At 43.5% G+C, this 21,145-nt stretch overlaps 1 protein-coding gene across 4 annotated transcripts in view; it reads right to left on the bottom strand.

Moving 5' to 3' along the window:
* utrn (utrophin) overlaps positions 1-21,145 on the bottom strand; it is a 164,863-nt gene that overhangs the window by 93,694 nt on the left and 50,024 nt on the right. For all 4 annotated transcript variants that reach the window (XM_063901509.1, XM_063901510.1, XM_063901507.1 and 1 more), the window contains 12 exons: positions 20,080-20,230; positions 18,387-18,562; positions 17,746-17,881; positions 17,071-17,220; positions 16,482-16,634; positions 16,270-16,371; positions 16,002-16,119; positions 15,296-15,513; positions 15,006-15,123; positions 14,558-14,763; positions 13,486-13,640; positions 13,206-13,395 (listed from right to left, as the gene is read on the bottom strand). In XM_063901509.1, coding sequence (XP_063757579.1) covers positions 13,206-13,395; positions 13,486-13,640; positions 14,558-14,763; positions 15,006-15,123; positions 15,296-15,513; positions 16,002-16,119; positions 16,270-16,371; positions 16,482-16,634; positions 17,071-17,220; positions 17,746-17,881; positions 18,387-18,562; positions 20,080-20,230 — 1,873 coding nt within the window. The remainder of the gene's footprint in view (positions 1-13,205; positions 13,396-13,485; positions 13,641-14,557; positions 14,764-15,005; positions 15,124-15,295; positions 15,514-16,001; positions 16,120-16,269; positions 16,372-16,481; positions 16,635-17,070; positions 17,221-17,745; positions 17,882-18,386; positions 18,563-20,079; positions 20,231-21,145) is intronic.

Below are 21,145 nucleotides of genomic sequence, written 5' to 3'. Positions count from 1 at the left end.
CACGCACGCGCGCGCGCGCACGCGCACACACACACACACACACACACACACACACACACACACACACACACACACACACACACACACACACACACACACACACACACACACACACACACACACACACACACACACACACACACACACACACACACACACACGGCAGATGTCCCCGTTCTGTCACAAGCATACAGGGTTTTTCAAAGGCACTTCACAGTGAGTCTCAGAGAGATGATCTAATTACTGTCATTAGCAACATCTAATTGGAGATTTTAAAATGAATAGATTAGCTCTGTCGCTAAAAGTGCTAACCTATTTTAAGATTTCCAGAGAGCAGAAAGAAAAATAGAAAGAGATGGAGAGGGACGGCGAGAGAGAGCATGTATCCCATCACAGATGATTAATTATTTTCCCGGGTATACGTGTTGCCCCTTTAACCTCATAAACAAACACACAGCGGCTATGAGAGGCCAGCCTGGCCCTCCAGCCCCTGCTCTTCTTTTTATCCACCATCCCTCTTCACTAATTAAGAATTGTTGTAATCCCCCTTTAATTCTGCAGACAATTGCACAGTTTGTGTTTGTTTGTGTGTGTGTGTGTGTGTGTGTGTGACACACTGAGGGTCCCTCACACCATTCACCAGATTAGTGGAGCTACTCTCCGCCAAGCGTCGCCCACAGCGACCCAAGGTAATTGCTTTTTAATTAAGCCCCCGGTGCTAATCCCAATGATATTTAGCGCACACACACACACACACACACACACACACACACACACACACACACACACACACACACACACACACACACACACACAGAAAAGGAGACAGAGACTGAAAGAGGCAGACATTCAACAAAACCTAACTGTATGTAAACTGCAGAAACGTGTAAGAGGCTTTGTTGGTATTTCCCTTTTGTCCACAGTGGTAAGCAAGGCAGCCGGGGAAGAGGACGTTGTACTGAAGCAATAAATGCATTTTCAGACTCAGAATATCCTTCACACTGAAAATGAGCTCTTGGATCGATTCTGCCCTGCAAACCTCAAAGATGGAAAAAGCAATCCCACTCATCTACCGACCATTTCCTCCTGACTCTTTCCTTCTTCTGTCAGGCTCTCATCCTTTCTCCTCTCATCTTTCCCCTCCTTGACTCCATGTCTAATACCCGTTTCTTCTTGACCCAATATCCCTTTTTATCCATTCTCTCTACTTCCATAATGTCCTGTTTCACTTCCTCACCTTAGTGTGTCCCTGTAAAAAAAAAGATCACCAAGCACTTGGCAGACATATTATTTTCTGTCGTGAGATATTTTTCTCTCTCAGCTAACTTTTTTTCCCCTGAAAGCCAGACTCATGTCCTTCGGGGTGATGAGTGACTATTTCCCAGACATTTGGGTGATAACTATGAAATATGCTGAACCAATGAACACCCACACTTGCAGCACTGTAGTGAATCTATTTTTATTCCTTGTCACGTCTAACAGCTCAGAATTTGAATTTGATGTCTACGGTCCAATCCGTGGAGGTACCACTCGAGCGGAGTTAAAGCTTATGTTTGACCGTTTTTTCACAAACATTTTCATTGCTCACACTGATCCTTTTCCTGTCATCTCTGAGGCCCCCCCTCTCCACTTTTCCTGAGTTTTACAAATGTGATGGAGCCGTCTCGTGTCTAATCTTATAACAACGTTGTGGGAAAAAGGACATTTCTGATGTCTCTTTAGTTTCATCAAAAGCTTCTTAGCTCAAACAGTACGTGTCAACAGCGGGAACTCTGGGTGAAGTTAAGACTTTTAAACAAACTCTTTTCAGTATGACTTTCAAGGGCTTCTGACAACCCATCATGCCGATGAAACTCTTTATCCACACTATTTCTTATGTGGCATTTGACTCTGGCTCCTCTTGCAGGCTGTGCCCTTCAGCAGATTAGACTATATATAGCACGGTTTGTCTTTAATCTCCCTGTGATATAACAGCGGAAACCATGTTCAGTTGCTCTTTGTTTTTAATGCACCGCAGTATTTACCTCCGAGGGTAAACTCGGTGCACTATCCCCCTCCTTCAACCAATGTTTTTCTGCTTTACTTACTCTGCTACTTTATTTTTCGCTTGTTTGATCTCCGTACTACCTTTAGGTGCTGCTTTACTTTCATCTCCCTCTTTTTCAATTAGGTCAGGGATCTGCCAATCACAGAGAAACATGGAAACTGATTATCTGCGTAAACTGTCCAATGTTCTATCAACATCCTTTTCAGTTGGTTTGATTAAATCCGGCGTTTTATGACATCATTTAGAGTAATTACTGTCAAAAAAAGCAGACAAACAAAGAAAGCTGGCAGAAACACTCACACACAAAAACCCACACACACTTAACGCTGAGGCGGGATCACAATGCATGAGCGGTAGTAGTTCCTGTAATGGAAACCGGCCCCTCAAGGATCAGACCCTGCATAGTGAGATGCTGCCATTCAGAAAAAGCATTTGATCAATGTTTTAGAAGCATGCAATGATCTGCTTCATAAGCGTGACATCAAGGCATGCTCAAGTAGCATGTAAGCCATCTGTAAGCCTTGAGGAGGAAATGGGCAGAAGGTTTTAGAAGGGATGGTGGGAAAAAAAGAGAGAGAGCATGAATGATTTAGGAGTGGCATGCGAAGAGCAGATGACGGCATAAATGGAAAGACGAGGATATGAGCCGAAGCATATGCTAACTTCCTCGCTTATTGAGGGGTGGTATTAGGGAAATTGGTACTGAGAGGAGTGATAAGAGAAGAGGAAGGAGACAGGTACAGCATCCTCGTACTGTTAGGTTTACAGAAAAAGTTTATTTGGTAGGCTATATTTTTCTTAAGTGTGATTGTGCAGGAGGTTGTTTGATTGATCAAAGAACATTTTTTCTCGACAAAAAGGGCAGAATTCAGAAACAGGAGGACAGCAGAAACCCATGTGAGATTTAAACAGTAAGAATGTATCTTCCACAGAGCCGAAGGAAATCCAAAATCGCTTTGGCCCCAAAACCACTGAGACGTAGAAGGAGCAGACCAACGTTATCTTCCAGCAAATGTGCCGCTCCTTTTTTAAAAGAATTAATTAACTTTGAAAGGAGAGGGACAATGGCCAGCAGGTAGAGGAACATAAAGGAGAACAAATGAGTGTGCAGGTAAAGGTGGGTCCAGGGCAGGACAAATTAAGGAGAAAAGAGGAAACAACAGGAAGTAGTGGAGAAATCTGCATAATAATAACAACACGGTCAATTCTCTCCTGTTTTATTATTGATTTTCTGTGTGAGGCTGATTGAGTGCATGTGAGTGTGTCAGAGCCAGGATTACACATCTCAAACTTGCGATATTTGTACCACTGAGGTACAGACGTCCAGAATACACACAGAGAAAAACCCAATATGGACGGTGAGTCAGCACTGTGTTTGTGTGCTTACCATAGATATTGGCAGGGTGGGAAACTGGCAGGGTGCAGAGCTCAGGCCATGTCCCCTTAGATTGATTGTCGGGCCAGGAATAGATGGAGCAGCCAAGGTAAAATGATTGTGCCCCTTATTTTATTTCCCCCACTTAGGTCGCCCCCTGATTCGGTGTGGCAAACAGTGAGGGAGACGAAAAGGGAGGGTGCAGGGGGAGCTGGCAGGTCAGAGACTTTAAACTGACCGCCTGCTGCCTCCAGGTCAACGTGTCCCCTTTTCTCTCTCTTTTCATGTTAGTCTATGGATATCTGTCAGTGCTTTTAACATTTCTATTACAGCAATTCCTCTCTAGAGAGATAGATGGTCATGACATGAAGTACAGAAAAAAACGGGGGCAGTGCAAAGTGGTGTGTTCCTTTAGTACGCCGAGCCTGCGAGACAGCATAATCTCTGTCCCGTCTCAGCTTGGTGTGATCTGGGGTAGGCTGTCCATCAATCATGAAGTCAGGGGAGGCTTCTGGCTGACTCTGCTTGACAAAATCAAACAAGTCTTCTAGTGCAGCTGGGTATGGAGCTTCAGTGCATTTCCGTTTAGTACACACCTTAAATTGAGTGTGAAGCATCTAGTATAAAGTCAAATACTGCCCTGGAAGTGAGCATTAGTTGCTTTGTCTTGATTCTTTTTTTCTTGCTCTTACCTCCTTGGCCACTTTGAGCAAGGCACTGAACACCCACCTCCTCTGGGCACCTCACCATGGCAGCCCCCTCGCTCTGAGACCTGTTTCTGTATGTGTGTATTTTAGGTAAAATGTGCATAATAACAGAAAATTCCCCTCAAGGGATTAATCATTTCTTTTTACTCCTTCTTCTTACTCATTTTCATAATTTTACTCAATTATAGTTTGTGTTTGCTGTGGGCAACAAAGTGATTTACATTTCAACGTAAAAATGAGTTACAGCATCCAACTCCCCCATGAACCACATGTTATGTAATGCTCCATGGGTAGCTTCAGGTCCGTCTCTCCCTCCTCCCCTCTGTGCCGTTTACTCCGACCATCGCACGTTCAGAGGCTCGGTGGAGGTAAAGCTCTTCCAGCACTATAAAGTCCATCTGACCATAAACCGCAAATGCATTAGCAGGTTGGGCCTGCTGTTGGGACCCGCCTGAAAGCCACTAATGGAAATATGTGCACAAAAGCCATCGCTGTAGAGCAAACTCCCCACACACATCAAATACTGGCTCGATAAATGTATTTACTGGATGTGGGAAGGAAGGAGAGAGAAGTAGGCAGGTTGAAGGATTTTCTTTTCCATTTATAAATGCATGTCATTATATAAAATGAGGTTTATTACATTTTTCATCCAATCTCAGGATGGCAAATGTCAATCAGCTGGTGAATTTCTCTTCATCTCCTCCTAATCGAACTCTCACTTGCTGCATTAGCGGCAAGTGAGAACACGAGAGCAGCTTAACTCCAGGGTGTATCACTGATTTAAGTGCTTTTTCAAATCACGACTACTGTCAATAGGACGTCCATCTGTGGTGATTTACATGTGATGTTGATTAGGAGCAGAATCCTGACTTCATTTTCTTTTATTGTCCATACCCACTCCCGATATCATTCTGATGAATCACAATGATCTACATTTATGAATTTGTTACCATATAATTCCCCCGTCTGTGACTCATCACTCAGGCTAGCGGCATATTAAGTGTGTGTGTGAGTGTGTATACTTTTGGTTGAGTGAATAAATGTGCAAATGTGTGTGTGAGTGAAATACCACAGAATGCACAGTGGGCATGTGTGTGTATTAACTTAATGTGTTTAAGCATGCATGAACAAAAAATATGCCAGCCAGGTGACATGGGGAGGACTGTGGGGGGCACATGAGGCTCTAAATGCGAATGCTAACACTTGCTAATAACCCAAAGGACCCCGGTGGAGCTCAAGGACGGGGAGGTCAGGCAGCTGGGCTCCACGCCCGTGCCTGGGTCACCTTTCCTGGGGTAGCAGTGAGCCATAAGCACAGGTAGATGGAGTGTGGAGCCCAAAGGCCAAAGCATTTGCCAGAAAAACAATGGGAAGTGAAGGCATGACTACACACCGTGAATGCTTTAGGGCTGTTTCTAAAGTGGGTTTTGCCTGGAAACACACACACAAACACACACACAGTAGTAGCCAATGCCACAGTAATGAGAGCAGGAGGACACTCCTCAGGAGGGAGGCGGGCCCTTCAGCCAATTCTCAGCTAGTGATTACACAGAGACAGAGCCGAGCAAAAGTGAGGAGATGAAATGATCTGCCGGGCTCGCTCTGCCTCAGTATGAGCTAACCAGGCATGCTACTCTACACCAGTTAACTGCTCATGTCACAAGCATCCACTCAGAGAGTAGAGGACACTTTAACGCTTCAAAGCTAAAGCAACCTGAACAGAATGATCAGGGTATTACAATGACTCACATTTATACTTCAGGCTCTTAAATGGCGTCTTTAATGGAAGTGAGTGCCATTCGGTGTGTGGATGAATACACTATAGAGCCGTAAACATAAACAAAGCCCTAGAGAGCACTGTATAGACGTAAAATATCCCAAATACCCGACAAGCTCATTAAACATTATTGCTTTGAATTGGTAGAGTGGGACGAGAAAACCATTTACGTACGAAATAATAGACGCAATTTGAAAAACCGTTGAAATTAAATGGCTTCTGCTTGCAAAGACTGCAACGCTCAGTACTATGCATCAACATAATGGGTGCTGTTAAAAGGGCATGCAAACACCAGCGGCGAGGGATTAACAGAAAAACACAACTAAATGGTTATGACTCAGGGGACTAGTTGAAGTTCACATCATTCATAGCTTGGCGAGCTGGCACGATTGGCACCCTGCTCAATCCTGCCTCTGATAAGACGTAGTGAGGACCAATATGATGGAATCCAATCCGTTTTTTTGAAGATAAGCTTGGTTTTACGGCTTAATTTGACTGCCAAGAGTAAAATACAGTGCAGCCCGAATGTAATATACAAACAACATACCACAGAATGTTGACTTGGTCTGACGGACCAGCTGAATATTATTTATACGCAGAGTTTCCTTCAGCTACAGGATGGTCTGAATAAAGTATATTCCCCCGGAAAAGGAAGAATATGAAATCCGACCCTTTTCATACTTTTCTCATGTTAGTTACAGTAGCTAAAGTGGTTACATTTAGTATTAATCAATATAAATCTGCTTCAACAAGGGCCACAAGTTTTTATTTTTATTTTTGTTATCTCGCATCAGCCAGGTGGGCTGTTTTAGGACCGGCACTGTCCTGAAGCAAAGAGAAAGGTCGGACCCCAGAGGGTGAGCCCCGAGCAAATCCATCACCCAGAAGTCACTGTTCCAGTCTGGCAGCCAGTGAGCGCACCCCAGGGAGGCAGGACAAGCCCAGCATTACTGATTCCCCCCCAAGGGAAGGCCAAACGATGCTGGAATGACTGATGCAACCCAGGGGAGGGTAATCGAGTAGAGAATGACTGATGCTTCCCCACTGGTAGGGACGCGATTCAGGAAGGCCCCTAAGGATGCGGAATGGATCAAAATGAGATGTCCAACTCCAGAGATAAATACAATTCAAGAAAATGCAAGTGTTGATTGTGCAGAAACTGTATTTGAATTTGTTAAAGCAGTAGTTGTTCATTTTGTTGATGCTTTGCTTGTTTCTGAGAAAGAGCAGGACAAATATTGATGCCTAATGCTCTGTTTATTGCCTTCTCCCGCACTGCATTTTTTACCTAGTCTTATACCTGTGCCATTTCTATATTTCTTTTATACAAAACTTGAGATTTAAGCGAATCCTGTGAAAAATGTACCCGGGATCACCAATGGGTAAAATGTCGAGGATAGACTGACAACCAAACAAATACAAGCAGCAGGAAAAGGGTGAAGCACCAAAGAGCGATGGCTCCATGGATTAGGGATGGATTAAGTTGAACCACCACATGTCTGTTGGAACATGATTGGAGCTGGCAAGTTATCAGAAACTGGTCAGATGCATTCGTCTCTCACACTGTCAAATCTCAACAGCTGGTGCCCTCTGCCTGAGAGTGGGTCAATGTTGTGCAAGGCAAGAGAGACAGCAATGAAGATCCAAGATCAATAATGATCAACAGAGAGAAAATGACAACAAGTCCCCCACACAGCAGTAATCGTTTGCCCTAAGGTCAAATCGACAAAGCTGAAGCAGGTTACAGAGTCAGACAACTGACTTCATTTAACATGAGGAACACAAGTCTGTCAAACACCTTTTAAATGGATCTGTGTGTCAGCAACATGTTCAGCAGCATGTGACTTTTAGAACGAGTTCACAAAATAAGAATGTCAGCTAATGACTTCAATTAACAGAGATAAATGTTCATTACAGCCTTTGTGGAGTAAACTGTCTCATCAATCCTATGAGTACTGAGCAACATAATTTCTCTCGCACAATATATACTGTCAGGATGCCTCTGACAAACTGCAAAAAATACAGACTGACTATGTATTCAACAACAGCACAACACATGCTCTGCATTGTTGGTTCGTGTATGCATGCACTACTATAGAGTCAATCTCAATTCAAGGCTGACACCACACACACACACACACACACACACACACACACACACACACACACACACACACACACACACACACACACACACACACACACACACACACACACACACACACACACACACACACACACACACACACACACACACACACACACACACACACACACTGGAGTCTCATTCTGCAAGTGCAAGTGCCAAAAGTCCTAAAGTCATGGCGATATATTTATTTATTTATTCAAGCGACATTCTGTGGAGGTGACAGACTCCCCAGAAACATCTCCAAGAACAGAATGTCTTGACAACTAAATGACTCATGAATAAAAATGCTAAAAATAAAGTAAAAACAACTGAAATGCAAAGATAGAGAACTTGCCACTCCTGATTTGTGTCATTTACACTGACAAAAATATACACACACAGCCAGGGAAAACTTTGTGGACACCTTTCCGATATGCATACACAAACACAAACAGCCTCTGCATTAGTACAAAAATGTCTCAAAAACAAATCTGAAAGCCTCAAGCAAGTTTGGAGAGCAAAGGGAAAGAAAGAATAATTAGCTGCACAAGCTTCAAACTTATCTCGATCCAATTTAGTAAAAAACAAAAAAGAAAAGAAAGTCAGTCCTCCAGCCCACTCTCTCTCTCTCTGTCCAGGAGTCCACGTACCTTGCAGAGTTTCTGGTAGCGCGGCGAGGAGATGGCCATCCTCTGGAGCCTGTGTAGGAAGACCACCACTTTCTGGAGGGAGGTCCGGACCATGGCCATCATCTTAAGACTGCTACAACTCTGCAGCAGCCTGCTTTTGGTCCGCATGCTAGCACTGCCCTACCCCACTCATATTGTTCTCCCTCTCCCTCTCTCTTTCCCTAGCCAGCCGACCAGACCCCAGCCAAGCTGACGTGATGCGCACACACACACACATGCACACGCACACACAGAGAAAAAAAACCCACACACACTCGCGAGCATACACCGCTCAGCATGCCCCCATGTTTCGTCACATACACGCACTACACAGAGTGCAGCCTCACTTATCTCTCTCCCTCTTGCTCGCTTTATAAACACTCACTCTCAGCATGCACACACTCTCTCACACACACACGATGATGCAGGCAAGCAGGACAGGACGAGACACTCACTTTCTCCTCCACGCGGACATTCACACGCGCACCCGATTGCAGAGCCAGAAGAAATTCAAACAAATCACTTGTGACGGCACCCTGCAGAGTCAGAGTAGGGTGACGAGGAGGAAGGAAATGAAGGAAGAACAAGGAGGAGGAAGAGGAAGAGGAGAGAAAAGAGAAAAATCAACAGGGAAGGAAGAATGGAAAGTGCCGGCATGCAGGGGGTAGAGGAGAGTTGCGCTGGACGAGAGGAGAAGCTGATCGTACGCGGTTCACTTTTTACTGCCGCTGATCCAGAGAGAGAGACAGGGAGGGAGAGAGAGGTACAGCTCCTGTTACCACAGAAAGAGAGAGTGAGAGAGAGCGTAAAGGGAAGGAAAGAGACGGACAAATAAAAAGCAGCGGTGTAAGAGATGACAAACACTGCCTCTGAAGGCACAGTGACATTACGCAAGCCAACCTACAGATCAATGAACGGGAGACAAAGAGAGAAAGAGAGCGGGGAAAAAGAGAGAGAAGGACTGAGCGAGTGAATAAATGAGATGCACACTCACAATAGAGTTATCGAGAGGGAGGAGTTATTTCTACTGTCCATGGTTCCTGGAAGCACATTCATTTTCAGCCTCGCAATGTGAGTGAGTGACAGCTGGAGACATTCTCATGGTGGAAGAAAAAGCTCAGGAACTCTATTAGAAAAGATCTGATAACATTCTAAATTATAAGCCTGTGTTCTAGGAAACCTGCACATGAGAGATGACAAACAGCAAAAGTGGGAGTAAAGTAGTACACGAGGAGAGAAGGTAGGAAGGGACGGTCAAGAGCAGATAAAAGGCTTTTAAGCATCTTTTATCGCTTCAAAAAATCTTAAATCTCTTAGCGCATCATACCGAGGATAGGACATCAGGAGGCGGGAGATGAAACGGAGAGATAGTTGCACAATCAGCAGAGATTATCATCAGGCAGACGCTCAGCTCCTGCAGAGCCACTGACCATACAGTATTACACAAACTGGGTATTTTACTGCCGTCTATGACTCTTTCGCCTGAATTTTATTTGAAGTGCTAGCCACAAGAGAAATGGCATCTATTTAGAGTGAGGCTGAAAACATCTGGACTCCCAACAGCAACACGGTTCTGCTCCCTGGTAACTATCATGCATTTCAAAAGAGGACAAACTGACCCACATACACAAGCGGTGTTGTTTGTGTAGCACCGCAGGATGCATTACAGTACTTGCCCCCTGCCTGCCTTGTCTCTTTGCACAGATGAAGGGAGACTCTGAGGCACAGAGTAAGGAGCACAAACACATTCCTTTAAACCTACATGCAGCTTACCTACGCAGCCGGCTAGAGTAATCATCATTTACCGACACAGATAAACACACAGTCTCTAGGAGAGGGGATCATGATGGGCTTACTGGAGAGGTCTTTTTGGAAAAGGTTTAACTGGATACGGCGTCCATTCCAGTCATTCCACGGTATCGACCCTGCTTCACGGGGAATTACAAGGTACACTGAGTGTTTTTTTGGCTCACTCTTAATGGCATTCAGATTAAAGGTCTTAACCAAGAGGTCGTAGGAGGCATGTACTGTATGTCTCTGCTGCTCACTTTGCTATGGTCACAACACACACACACACACACACACACACACACACACACACACACACACACACACACACACACACACACACACACACACACACACACACACACACACACACACACACACACACACACACACACACACACACACACACACACACACACACACACACACACACACACACACACACACACACACACACACACACACACACACACAATTGTATTTCCAACAGCCAACCAGTAAACAGAGCTCCATGTGCAGCTACATCTGTGTGCACCTATGCTGATCCCTTTATAGATACACCTTCCGCCATGTGGTGTAGTGATGGAGGGAAGAATTCAAAACCATACAACCCATACCGGCTCCCATAAGACCAAGCCGTTACAATATTATGTAACACGAGATACTAAAAATAGCCAGAGGTAATTATCCTTTTAATGTCTCTCGCTGTATTGGACCGTTAACTACAATGCTGCTCATTAATAAGCAGAGCCGACTGCTTTATGACAAGATTGGATGGTTTGTTTAATTATTTCCAGGAAATAAACCATACCACAGTCTACTGTAGATGATGCAGAAAACTACATATACCATAAAGGAGGATTTTATCCGTGTTGCCCAGCTGTTACACCAATGCAAAGATCATGTAACAATATTACAGAGTTAAAAATGGTGTTCAATAAACACAGTTATTAAGCAAAAGCGTATTATTCAAACATTTATATTTCTGCTGCAGTTGATAGCAACTTCACAGCACTTGATGTAATTGTGTATATGGTAAACATTAAGAGCGGGGAGGGGATTCAATTAGCTTGGTTTGAAGAGGATAGACAAAAGAAGACTGACTGTTCTCATCTACAGAGATACACGTGATAATAAGAGATTACAAGAGTGCATTTTTTCAAAGAGTGAGGAATGTATTGGCTTCAGTGTATCGTTAGTGCATCAAGTGCCTCAGTTGAGTTTTGTTCAATATCCATTTAGACGGTTTCAGGACATTTCTGTTAATCTGCCACATTTGTATTTGTCTCTGCTCCCAACCACAACTGTGCGCTTAATATGGAAAACGCAGTCAGATTGACAATGGCCTGTGGCCAAAGTGTGTGATTAAAGTGACCCGACACTCAGTTGCACAGCAGTCATTGTGAGTTAATAAAAGGCTTTGGGAGAAAGCTCTCTATCAACACATGTCCTCAAAGGCTCAAAAGTTGTTTTATTATCGTACTTTCGACACAGAGGTGCCATCCATCAATCCCGACTTCAACTGAGACAGAGACATGGAAATGAGAGGGAAAAAAGTGGATAGCAATTAAGACAGTGGGCGATGAACAACGTATCCACTCCTGGCATGATGAGGACTTTGGAGGACTTCTTAGGAATACAATTTAACAGTAAGTTGTGTCCTTTAAAGTATGTGATTAGTTCCATACAAGAAATAAATATAAATGTAACAGGCAGATAAATGTCATAATATTTGAGATTTTTCCCCAAAATCACAATTATATATTAAGAAATCCAGCCCTGGCCTAATGTAGAGCTGCAAAAGTCTCTTAGTCCTCACCAAGTTAACGAATCCTCAGAAATCTGGCCACTGAGTGACAGTTTCTCTACAACCTTTTAAATAATTGGACAGTGGAAATGGGAATGATAGCACTGTGGCATTCAAGATGACAAAACCAAAAATGTTATTACTGGGTTCAAGCTTTCTAAAAGATGTTCGACATTGCAGCAGTTTCTCAGGGACAAGGATTAATCGGAAGAGCAACAGGAAGCTTGGACTCACACAGGAATACCAAACCTTTCACAATGTGGGAAAAAAAGAAGATTGTGCAAATGACAGCCCCTCAGTGTACAATCCAGAAGAGATAAGACAAGACTGACAGGGTCAGCATTTAAATAGACAGATCAACTTCTCTAGAATGAAAAAAAAAAGGATTTTAACTGACAGATTTATCCGTCGAAAGGTGGAGGTGAAGCGTTTTTGGGATTAAAACGTTACATAAAGTATAAGATGATGTGTGTCAACAGATCCCTGAGGGAAGGTCTGAGTAAATGACAAGCTAGGGCGAGGAAGCACACACACACACACACACACACACACACACACACACACACACACACACACACACACACACACACACACACACACACACACACACACACACACACACACACACACACACACACACACACACACAGAATTCCTAAGCAGCATAGGACAAGTGGATCAATGAGCAGCACTCAATGCATACAAGCACTCACACGCCCTCTGTATGCCCTCTCATTCACAAACCTTAAACCGAACATTTACACATGGATAGACCCTCACACACACATCCACCTCATTGCTATCGGGGAAGGATACATTAATGAGGGATGACACGGAGATAATAGGCTAGTGCCTTTGCATGGATTCCTCACACACACACCAATTCTCTTTTCATCTGCAGCCCCTACCTCCAGTTGACGCCTCAGCTCCTTCACGTGGGCGGAGTCCTGCGACAGGTCTTCCCTCTGGGAGGCGTCGGCCAGAACGTTGACTGTGGTCTCGGCCTCCTGGAGCCACTTGAGGAAGGTCTCGAGCTCCCTGAGAGACACCTGCAGGCCCTTCAGTTCACTGTCCAGATGGGCGTGGCGGTCACTCGCTCTGCCAATCAATTATAAAAGCATTTAGTGAGTACATGATTGGACACACGGGACAATATCAGCCACAAGGTAACCAGGTGAGTGTATGCACCTGTTGTTGATGCTGTTCCAGACGGCGTTGTGCATGTCTGAGACTTCCTTGATCCTCCTGGTGTCGTCGGTAGAATATTCCCGCAAAAGATGATTGGACAGCTCGTTGAACGCCACCACTGTAGGTTGGCCTCGGCCCAGGTCTTGGAGTAAAGCCTGTGGAACAGTCAACACGGTGGCATTAGGATGATTACGACACTGAAAATGTGGCAAATGTGACTCAACCATTACGCGTCACTGTCAAGGGCACTGTTGGCTTTACTTTTGTAAATTATTCCTTAGCATGCCTTGATTCTTACATAGTATGTTGGCCTGGTATCAGCTTAGGTTACTCTGCAAGAATATTAATGACTTATGCAACATTTTAAATGAAACTTCAGGTAATAAAAACATAAAGACATTCGTTATTCTACTGCTCAGCGATATGACTTTGTTATTTTAACCTCTACTAAATCATGTAGGTAACATAAGACCCAACTGTTATTCATGAGGCCACATTATTATTTTAAATTAAGCATTAGCAGGTAAGTCATCCATAAAATGACCACCAGTCTCGTACGCCTTTAACAATAAGGTGCACTTCAGTATCTCACAAGGATTATTACTCATCATTACAGGATCACACAGAGCAGGAACAGGAAGGTGTGTGTCTGCTGTTCCCGGCTGGATTCTGTTAAACTCAGTTGCCCTCTAGTGTTTGCTTCCTGTAATGAGCTGGACACACTCACGGGGGCAGATTTGGTTTCAAGGAACTCACGGACAAGTCATCAGCTCAAATTTAGATGATGGATGATGTGGGTGTGCGGATCGTATTAAGGTTCAAATTGAAACTGCAGAGAGGTGGTTTATTATTCCCACCTTGCACACACTTCTACAGCTGGGTAAAGGACTCCTAACACTTTACAAAGTTTGGATTTGAATAAGATTTTCTCTCAATTAGTAAAGTGAGCAGGGAGAATATATTTTCTAATATACTCTATGACAATGATACAGAATCAAAATAAATGAGCAGTGGAACAACAAACATCCAGAGGACATGAAGGGAAAGTCTAGCAGTGACTCTCTCCCCTAACCTTGTTTTCAGCGAGCTGTTTAGTCAGGGGATCACCCGACTGCTGGAGAAGGTGGTGAAAACGTCCTTCATTGTGCCCAACGACAGCGTTCACCTCCATCCTCTGCTCCTCCCACTGGTTGCTGTGGCCAATCATGTTGTCCAGCTGCTGGAGGCGTGCCTCGACACCGTGCTGAGTGCTGTCCCATTGGCTGCGTACCTTCTCCACTTGAGACAGGGACACAAACACAGACAGTGATGGCACTACGTTTTAAACAATTAGTTATTAAGTGAAGAGCATAATTGCTAACTGCTGTTCAGACATAAAAGCAAGCGCACATTGTCAACAGCACTTAGAATATACAGTATATTTTTTTAATGACTGTTTATTCAGTCATTGGAGCAGTTAATGTTTGGTTTTTATAAATGTCCAATGGCTTTGTCCTGTGATCATCCTGCTTTATACATACATTTCTCCGTAATGGAAGTGCGGACGTCTAGATTAGAAGTCTTGTTTTTGATGTTCTGTGCCAGAGTGAAAATGTCCTCTAGCTGGGGGTGACGCTGTTCCAGGTCACTCTTTGTTACCTGCCAAAAACGAGACACAAACCACACACACACCAGTGTCAGACAAAGTGTATAGCTCACATGATTATATTTGGCTGTTGCATTTTTCAGAAACAGGTGCTTTTCTGTTAAAAAATACAAAAATATATCATTGTATCTTCTGTGCTCGTCCTCTCTGCTCCCCATTTCTCACCCTAAGACGTCCCATGGTGGTCCTGATCTCATCTGTGTCCCCAACAGTGACAATATTAGACTTGAGCATCTGTGTGATGAGGAGGAGCCAGTCTGCCAGTTCGGTGGCTGTCTCGTTGAGGTCGGTGGGCGCCACGGTGTCTGGTGTGTGCGGGGTTTGGTGGTGGGGGTCCTCGCTCACCAGGCTGGCCATCTGCACAGCTGAGGGGACGGAAGCCACTGGAGCAGGAGCAAAAAGAGGGGAGTAATGTTGACATATAGGCTCTCTTTAAAAAGGAAATGATGCAATGAACAGTTGGGATGTTTGAGCGAGAGAGAAGGCGCCGTCAAATAGCTCTCCGAAGATAGTGACATCACACTAAATCATGATGAATGAAGCGTGGTGGTTTCCAACGAGCAGGAGCTATTTTGCTTGTCACTTATGTGTTGTTTCATCATACATTTTAACGCACCAGATTAATGCAAGTCAATACGGAATTTCAAATCTGCCACCTGAGCACTTATTACCTCTAGTACAATATTTATAAGTTTGTCCTCTCCGGGTAATGATCCAATATCTAATGTACTCCATCTCATTATAGGATTAATAATTCATTTGGACTGTGATTTCCATCTCTATTCCATTGATGTATTTGAAAGGTTTAGCTGTGTATACAGAAATTAGAATTAATTATTTATTTAAAAGAGTCCATTTCTAGATATTTTACCAAGCTGCTGGTGTTGGACAACATGGTGCTGTGTCCACGGAGAGACGGGCGTCTGGAGAGTTTCCCTCAGTCGACCGTCCAACGCTTTCCAATCACCAGCCAGCTCCTCTACCTTCATCTTTACGTATGAATAAACAGGCAGGAATGAATGATTCATGAAAAAAACAACAGCTAAAGTACATGTTGTCCTTTAAAAAGCAACATGGTATAATTATGTTAAAAATAGCATCATGTCATTATTCAATCATATTTCGAGGGAAAGTGGGACCTTTTCACGCGGGGACAGCTGCTGTCCTCGCTGCAGCTCTATAGAATGAGCCAACAGGTCCTCCAGATCCTTCTTCCTGTCCCTCATGGAGACCTCCAGAGCCTACAGCAGGTAAGAACTCATTTTAAGGACATCTTTTAGGTCTGTGATAAAATAGATTCAAAGTTAGGTTAGATGTGTTTTTTGTGATATATTATTTAGAGGATATATACTTGTGCTTGGCTGGAGCTCAGGCCTCTGCTCATGATTGTTTGGTGTGTGACGACGACCCAGTCAGTGAGTCGGTTCATCCGGTCCTGGAACTGGGCATGGCTCTGCAGGTTGTTCTCCACCTCCCCCACTTTGTGTACCAACTCATGGGTCACCTGCAGAGGAGAGAATTTGAAAAATGAGTGAAAGACACCAGAAAATAAGCAAGAGAGGACTTGTTGCAGCTGTTATGGTGTTTATTATACAACTTTCTTGAATAATTGATTCTGATTGGTTAATTATGTATGGTTTTTTATTGTTAGGCATGCAGTTTGATCTCAGCACGCAGATTTTGCAATAGCAGAAAAACATTTTAAAACAAATATGGTATGTTAAATGATTGAATTGTTTAGTAAGAAGAACTTTGGCGAGATCATGTTAAGCTACTGGATAATTATCTCAAAATAAACCCTGACAGGGTGAACAGGACACACACGCAGAGACCCAGTAAATATAACTGCAGTACAGTGTTTACAGCATGTTTTTTTTTTCACCTTTCACAGAAGACAAAAGCTTGGAGTCAGAATAATGAAATAATAAAAAGGTTTGCACCCTGCTCCAGTTGAGGTTAATGGCTCTCAGTTTGCCGACATGCTGGTCCCTGCTCTGAGGGGTCAAACTGGGATTGGCCAGGATCTGAGGGGCGTGCTTGTTGACCCATCCGAGACGTTCATTCTGTGCATCCATCTCCTCTGCTATGGCCTGCAAGGGAAAAAGCCCTGACCGTTAATTCCACAAAGATGGACTGGTTTGTTGACATATTGACATAAGTGAGAGTAAAATCAGCAAAGTGATATAAAGAACTAACACTGTGAAACTCTACAGAAGTAGGTAGAGTTGTTCAATATATAGTAACATATCATTCTTTGTACTTTTGGCAATGTGTCTCCACAGAGGGAAAGTCAGGCTACTGAGGTGCAGGAAGGAATAAATACAGAAACAACCGAGGGACTGGAGTCTCTTCAACAATGCTGCATTGTTTAGAAAACAAAAGATGTGAGAGTAATGTTCTCCCTGTCTATGTTTACTGGGTCTGACAGGTTGTGCTTGTGATTGAGTTACAGAGAGCAAGAGTACAGTGAAGCGAACAGGGAGAAAGAACAAAGTTAAACACAGCTCGAGCTGACCGTAGAAAATAGCTGAAACTACCGGCTTTGCATCAGAAACAGAAATCTCTGTGCTCCGATGAATCCCGCTAGCATGTGCATGTTTTGGCTCTTTTTGTACCTTCAGTTCTTTGAGGTTGTTGTCAGTAGCGGTGACGGGAAAAGAGCTGACAGCTTGGTCTGCCTGCTCCAACCATAAAGTCAGCTCCTCGCGTCTCCTCACCAGGTCTGCAAGGGCCGGGTCTACTCCAGCCAGCCTGCACACACACACACACACACACACACACACACACACACACACACACACACACACACACACACACACACACACACACACACACACACACACACACACACACACACACACACACACACACACACACACACACACACACACACACACACACACACACACACACACACACACACACACACACACACACACACACACACAAACACACACACACAATATGTACTCAGATTAGGATCTCCATTTCCCGCAGGTTGCAGGCCTATTTCAGAAATTTACATTTAAATGACTGTTATGGACTGATTAGCCTCACCAATATAGTGAATCTGCCAAACACTGATAAGAAAGCTAAGACTGCCAGTGATTGAGAGGGGGTGCGAACCTCTGTGCTACATTATACTGTAAAACTAAATGTTATACAAGCACTGATATTTATCATGTGTATCCACATTCGACCACATCCCTTAATCTTTTCAATCAGTGGCGTAACCTCCAGTGTTAGGATACAGTACCTGCGCTGCCTCTCAAGGACATGGCGGTTGACCATTCTCCAGCGCTGCCCAAGGTTGTCCAGCTTCTCCTCGAGCAGGGATCCATCAGGGGTCGACAGCTGCCCGATTATCTGCTCCCCAGACTGGGTCAGTTCAGCCAGGACAGGCTGGTGGCTGACAATACCTTCCTCCAGCTCCTACAAAACACAAAAAGGAATCAAAAGGCGAGCACACAAAGGTGGAATCGCCAATCAATCAAATAGCATTTGATACACTCTGGGACAAATCCCTTGCTCTAGTCCATCTGCCCAAGCAAATCTGTGATTGACACGGAAGCATGATTTGTGGCACATCAAGATTAAAGCTGCTTTATCATTTCTTCCACTAAGAGAGATTTAACTTGCCAAAGCAGACCCGTAAAGCATGGGTGAGGTATTGTGAAATCTGCTAAAGGGTGAGTCAGCTAATTGATCTCTCAATTCCCATCCTCTTGATCCCTCGCATCAATCTCAGCGGCTGTGAAAACATGAAAAGGCCCGGAGAGATGGAGAGTAGCTGAAGCTTTGCAAATCGCACTGATAAAGGTGTTAATGGCGCTGGGGCTGTCAGCGATAATGCAGCGGCTTCAAAGAGTCTCATTGCTTCAGAAATTAAATTAGCACTTTATGAATCAAACAAATAAAAATGAGAGGCCGTTTCTCATCATAAGAACCCTTCTTTCCATGCCCAACTCTACATAACAAGCAGGTGGATGTGCAGTGTGTTTGTTTATCATCAGGTACATATAGTACCCATTCCTCCCCTTGGGGAATAAAAATGCAATTATCTCTGGTCTAATATTTCCAAACATCTAGCTGCTTATATTTCAAACATATTACCCGTGCTCCCAGGGGGGGTGATAATCTTGCTTTGAGTTTGTAAACATGTGGGATATTTTGAGTCTACATTCGACTAATTAGTGTTTATAATGACAAAGGGGGAATACCGTGAATAGTTTCTAGCATCTGGAATAAAACATTGAATATAGATTAGCAACAATAGGTTATTTTTGGAAATAAAAAAAGTGATGCAGTGGCTGATGTTGCAACCCAGCAATCAACATGCAGTGTACCGTATGTGCAATGTCCAATGGTATTGATTTATATTAAACAAATTGAAGACAAGTGTATCCTATCAAACGTAGATCCCCCATAGGTCCTGAGAAAAGTTCTGTATCTAATTCAGACTGTAAGAGTTGACTTCAGTATAGATTTAGCTAATAATCTCTTAGTGCCAGGAACTGAGCTCCAAAACAGATTTCAAGGAGAGAGCCGGGCGGTAATGATGGCAAGTGAGATAACCATTGAGTATTTTAATGTGACTAATCCATTCTTGGTCCAGGTATTGAAGCATCCATCTATCATAAAGGATTTAAACATATTGTTTCGTGCCATAGACGCATTGATTGAATTACTAAGTGAAGAGGCTTGTTTGGACTGGGGCCAAAACTTCAAGGAGTGCATAACCACTGGGTTTATAGAGTAATTGGATCTGGGACAAAAAGTTTGAATGTAAAAAAAAGGTGTTAAAAAAATAGAAGCAATGTATTTTTCACTAGACTTACAGATGTCTATGTAGTGGTGGGACCAAATGCATGTGTACAAATTACATGAAATCCAGCAGTATGACAGGATACATAATTAGGGCTCCGCATGCTCCATCAGCCTCCACTGACCTCTTGGTGTTGTCGTGCAGAGTTCAGGTCCAGCTGTCCATCAGGGCCGACGCTCTCCGACAACAGGGCCTCTGTGTCCGTCAGCCACTGGCTCAGGTCGTTCAAGTCACAGTGGAACTGCCTCCACTCCTCCACAGCTCGGTCAAAGCTCCTGCAACACAACAAAGGAACACAAACCAGGTCTCTGTTAACGATAATAACCTCCCAAATTATAGAGAAGGGGTTTTTCACCTTCACCTTTTACATAGATCATGATTAGAAAAATGTAAAATGAGAAATAAGCAGGATGAAATATCAAAGACCAAACTGCTTCACGTTTAGCAAGCGTGTTGATGTGTGAAACGTGTGCAGTGGACGTTCTTTTGTCTGATTAAACATCAAACAGACAAATGGAAACCTACATAGTGTGAAAGTTAATTTTAAGGAGGAGATTTATTCCCCTTATAAGCAGAAACTAATAACTCAATTTAATCTTTTTAGGCAATTTTCTTGTTTTTCATTTTGCCGGGTTCTCAATTAGAATGATGAGACTGGATTCTGGCTTTATTTGCCCAATAATGACTTATACTATGTTTTTCTTTGCTCATATTTAAGGGTGATTACGCTTAATATAGAACTAGATAAAGGCCTAATACATTCCTGTCTCTTACGATACAAGCAAGTTTACCTACTGGGAAATTCTACAGTTATATGATAAGGAAAAATGACACAGTTGACCTCTATTAAACACTAGAAAATGTCACAGCAATCAGGAAGCACTGACAACCTCGGGAAGGTTCACAGAGATGTGATTGAATAATTCAGCATAGACAGAGGCTGATTACTTTAAATGCCTATAAAAAAAACCTGATTTTTATCTCACTGATGGTCTGCATGAGGTCTATTTCCTTTTATAGCAGCGCTTCGAGCACAACAAATATGATGAGAGCGACACAGTGAGGAAATGAGTTTTGGATGAGCAATTGTACAAAATATACTCCATTCTTTTATTTTTAATGATGCCCAGAGGTTATTGTGATTACACACGGACTGCTTCAGCATTTGTGTGCAATCTTCAGGATTAGCT

The sequence above is a fragment of the Eleginops maclovinus genome, chromosome 15 (genome assembly GCF_036324505.1).
Source record: "Eleginops maclovinus isolate JMC-PN-2008 ecotype Puerto Natales chromosome 15, JC_Emac_rtc_rv5, whole genome shotgun sequence".
In the NCBI taxonomy this organism is placed as follows: domain Eukaryota; kingdom Metazoa; phylum Chordata; class Actinopteri; order Perciformes; family Eleginopidae; genus Eleginops; species Eleginops maclovinus.
The sequence above is the reverse complement of the archived record's forward strand: the minus strand, read 5'-3'. Positions and strand labels throughout refer to the sequence as shown.